Genomic DNA, 4,009 nt, shown 5'->3' with positions numbered 1-4,009 from the left:
ACTCAGATATAAGAAAGTAACCCTCGGGAATTGCCTTTCCCTCGACCTCGAGTTTCGTTCCTCGGAAAGTTGGCTGTGGCTGTGGTTCTGCGCCGGGTTTCCTTTCTTTCCTCCTGCGGGAGAATCGGGAAGCCGAGAATCCAGGAGTCAACGGGTGTGGCGACGGGGCTGGTGGTGGTGGCGTTGATTTCCAGCCGCCTCTGGCCCAGCCCGCCTCTACACGTCGCTGGATGTCCTGGGTCGGGAGGAGAAGCCGGCCGGGATGCAGCCGCAGCAAGCCAGCCACAGAGACTTCTGGATCTCGGGGTTGCGGAAAGCATAAACGATCGGGTTGAGGAGCGAGTGGCAGGCGGCCGGCAGGGCCAAGGCGTAGGTGTAGACCGCCGGGTAGGAGGCGTCGGCCACCAGGGAGTAGACGGCAAAGGGCACCCAGCAGAGGGCGAAGGTGCCCAGGATGAGCGAGAGCGTGGAGAGTCCCTTGCGCGTGGAGGTGGCCTGCGCGCTGGCGATGAACTGCTGCTGGACGGCGATCTGCTGGGCGTGCCGGCAGGCGATGCGGCAGATCTGCCCGTAGAGCTGCAGCATCAGGGCGAGGAGGAGCAGGAAAGCCACGGCCAGCACGGCGGCGTTGTCCCGGGTGACCGGCCGCAGGACGCTGCAGGTCCCGGGCCGGCGCAGGCAGTTCCAGCCCAGCAGCGGGAGGAGCCCGACGGCCAGGCAGGCCAGCCAGAGCAGCAGCAGCGCGGCGGCGGTGAAGGTCCGCGTGCGCTCCGAGTGGTAGGTGAGCGCGTTGGAGAGCGACAGGTAGCGGTCCACGGTGATGGCCAGCAGGCTGCAGACCGAGGCCGAGAAGGCGGCCAGCAGCAGCCCGGCCGCGCTCAGCCTGGCCGCCTCGCTGGGCGGCGGCAGCAGGTACTGCACGCCGAAGTTGACCACCAGCCCCAGCCCGGCCAGCAGGTCCGCCAGCGCCAGGCTGCCGATCAGCAGGAAGGGCGGCGCCCGCAGGCCCGGCGCGTAGAAGAGCACGGCCAGCACCAGCGCGTTCTCGCCGGCCATCACCGTCCCGGCGGCGCACAGCGCGATGTCCCAGGGGCTCACCGCGACGGCGGCCGCCTCGCCGCCCGGCCCGGCCCCTTCCCCCGCCGCGCTGGCCGTGGCGCCGGGCGACAGGTCGACGGCGGGGCTGGCGACGGCGGCGAGGTGAGTGGGCGGCCAGAGGCTGGCCAGAGGCCACGAAGAGGCGTTGAAGAGCACCAGGAGCCGCTGCTGCTGCTGCTCCTGCTGCTGCTGGCGGAACTGCTCCTCCATGGCGGCGGCGGCGGCGGCGGCCGGGATGGGGAACATCGCTGCGGGAGGAAGAAGGGCGGGAGAGTCAGCCAGGGAGAAGGGAAGGAAGGTGCCTAAACGGCCCGGCCATCTCCTGCCTCTCTGCACCTCGTCCCCGGGACGGTTCCCCTCCGGAATGGCCTGCAATGGGTGGCCGAAGCCGCCTCTTGCTTGAGCGCGCGCGGGCGGAGGGGGGAGAGGGTTAGACTAGAAGACCTCCAAGGTCCCTTCCAACTCTGTTATTCTGTTAACCCCCCCCTCCTCCCCTCCCCTTCAGCCCCTTCTCTTCCTTTGAATCTTTTGCCTTCCAGATTCTGGGTGGGTGGGTTGGGTGGGTGGGGGGTCCTTAACGAGCCCGTTTTTTTACAATTTGATCCGCTCCCTTTTCTTTCAGCAGAAGGTAAATTTTGCACTGGGGACGACTTCTCCTCCTTTCCCTGTTCCCTTCTCCCTGGGCTTCCCCCCCCTCCACCGACCACCATCACCCCCCTCTCCCGCTCCCCAGAAGTGTTGGATCACTACAGGCCTGCCGCCGAGGAGGATGGGCTACCCAGTGCAACACTTGTGGAGAGTGGGTGAGCAGGTATTTCCCCTCCCCCGCAGGATGCAGAGGCGGTGACATCATCAGCACCTCCGTTTTCAGCTGCAGCCAAAGGGGAGACCAGGCATCCCGCAATGGCCCAGATCGCCTGACTCGCTTTCTCCCGAGTTCGGAGCTTTGGATCTTGGATTCAGTTTCTTGAATCTAAAGCTGGGGCTTCCCAGGGGCTGGAGAGAGCCCCCCCCCTCCCATCGTGCCTCAAAGTCTGTCCTCGCTACGGTTATAGCGGTTGGAGGTCGCTGTAAAGCATCGGCTCTCCTCCCTTCCTATCTACGGTACGGAAAGCGCCGCGTCTGCTCCCCAACTGTGGCTGCCGTCTCTTAACCCGCCTGAATCTCAGCTGCTGCAACAAACCCATGTCAAACCAGGTTTCCTGCCCCGACAAGCCACCCGCCCTCCGCGCCGCTGGGAAGGAGACGCGCTGCTCTTTCTCCGTCCGTGCCAATAAGGACCCGCGCCCCATTTCAGGGTCTTTACCGCCCCCTCCCCCCTTCCACGCCATCCGAAATAGCCCAGAAGTCTCCCGCTGTTTTTTCTTTTTCTGAGAGTGGGACGGCCCGGGACCAGGACGCTCGCGCAAGACCCCGCAGACGGGCGGAGAAAACCGCTGGAGGGTGGGGTGGGGTGGGGTGGTGAGGAGGCTTTGGCTGGGCTGCTGCTGGAGGGGCAGATAAAACGCCACCCTTCCCCTCTGCCCTGCACTCTCCCCCTCGACCCACTAGCCAAAGTACCGGACCGGGCAAGGGCCGGTCCTCCGCCGGCGCGCAAGGGAAATGGCCCTCCAGCCGGTTGCGCTTTTGCGCAGGGATGCCAAACTAGTAGCCCGGGGACGGCCGCTTGGAAGGGCTCCTTTGGGTCTGGAGGGGCGGGGGGGGGAAACGCTTTTTTTTACCTGGGGTTGCGAGGCGTCGGACAATCTAGGGTCCGTCTTGCTTCTCCGCGCCCCGCTGGTTCAGTCCGGGGCGCAACCTGCGCGTCCTTCCCGGGCGAGCATGCTGGCCAGCGAGGCTGGCGGATGGCGGGCAGCCCGCAGCTCTGACTATCCTTCGCCCTACGGCTCTGCTGATAAATCTCCCCTCTGACGTCAAAAGTCTCCGCTTCTATTCATGACCGGCTCCCGGGCTGTGAATCAGAGGCGCCCGTGATCAGAATAACAACAGGGCGTCTTGCGCGCTCCCCCCCCCCGCCCGCCCCTCCCCGCCCCTCTTAGGTGTACCCAGATGCTCCGGCGTAAGAAGCGCGCCCGCCAAGCCCCGCCCGGCCCTCTGGAATTTCATTCATAAACTGGCTGGGACGCGCCCCTCCCCCCCTCCCTCTCCAAGGTCAGCTATTTCAGGCTAGCTTTCTGGGGAGGGCGGAGAGAAGACTTTGCCAAACCCGGCCAACCTGGAATGATCCGCAAGAGAAGCCTTGTTTGTTTGTTTAAGCAATGGCATAGCTTATGGCCAATCTTGGGCGGCTCTCTTGGGACGGGATCCGAGAGGACGGGGGTTGTTGCAAAAGGAGGAAGCTGCTGCCAGCCTTCAGTGGCGAAAGGAGATTTTGCCTCTTGTTTGGCTCCCTCCCCACATCAGCTGACTCCAAGGAAACCCCACGGGAAGTGCAGGTGCGTCAAGCTATAAAATTCCCAGGCAAGAAAAAGTAATTTTGAGGCAAGGTAATGATCGCTTCTTGCAGCATGTCTGTGGGACCCCAAAGGCAGAGATGTAGTAAAACTATATTCTTCGTGGAATCATTTCCTCTCCTCCAGACAAATAATTTGAACTTAATCATTTGAGCCTTTATAAGCAGAACAGTGACGCTGACATCCCCTAAACTCTGCTGACTGGTAACGAAACATTCAGAAGCCAACTTACAAGCTTGGAGAACGAACCTTCGCCCTCAATTTGAATAAACTTGTGGCATGGGAAAGAATTGGCGAAGAAAATATTTTTGGGAGGATGGAGAAGTATTCCACCTCTCAATCTATATGTGGTAAGATATTGTGTATATATATGTGATGTATATTGTACACTTTAATGCAAAGAAACCAGACATTACACACCCAGTGGCTGACCAAGAAAGGGAGACACTACTGGCACT

At 62.0% G+C, this 4,009-nt stretch overlaps 1 protein-coding gene across 1 annotated transcript; it reads right to left on the bottom strand.

The window, feature by feature from the left end:
- Nucleotides 1-216: 216 nt before the first annotated feature.
- On the bottom strand, nucleotides 217-1,344 carry LOC308673305 (G-protein coupled receptor 12-like; the record flags this gene model as incomplete). The annotated part of the gene is made up of 1 exon (XM_081336882.1): nucleotides 217-1,344. One exon carries the CDS (start codon nucleotides 1,342-1,344, stop codon nucleotides 217-219), a length of 1,128 nt encoding a protein of 375 aa, XP_081193008.1.
- Nucleotides 1,345-4,009: the final 2,665 nt, after the last annotated feature.

Source organism: Vipera berus (genome assembly GCF_964194415.1).
Source record: "Vipera berus genome assembly, chromosome: 11".
In the NCBI taxonomy this organism is placed as follows: domain Eukaryota; kingdom Metazoa; phylum Chordata; class Lepidosauria; order Squamata; family Viperidae; genus Vipera; species Vipera berus.
This window is presented reverse-complemented; position numbering and strand designations above follow the sequence as displayed.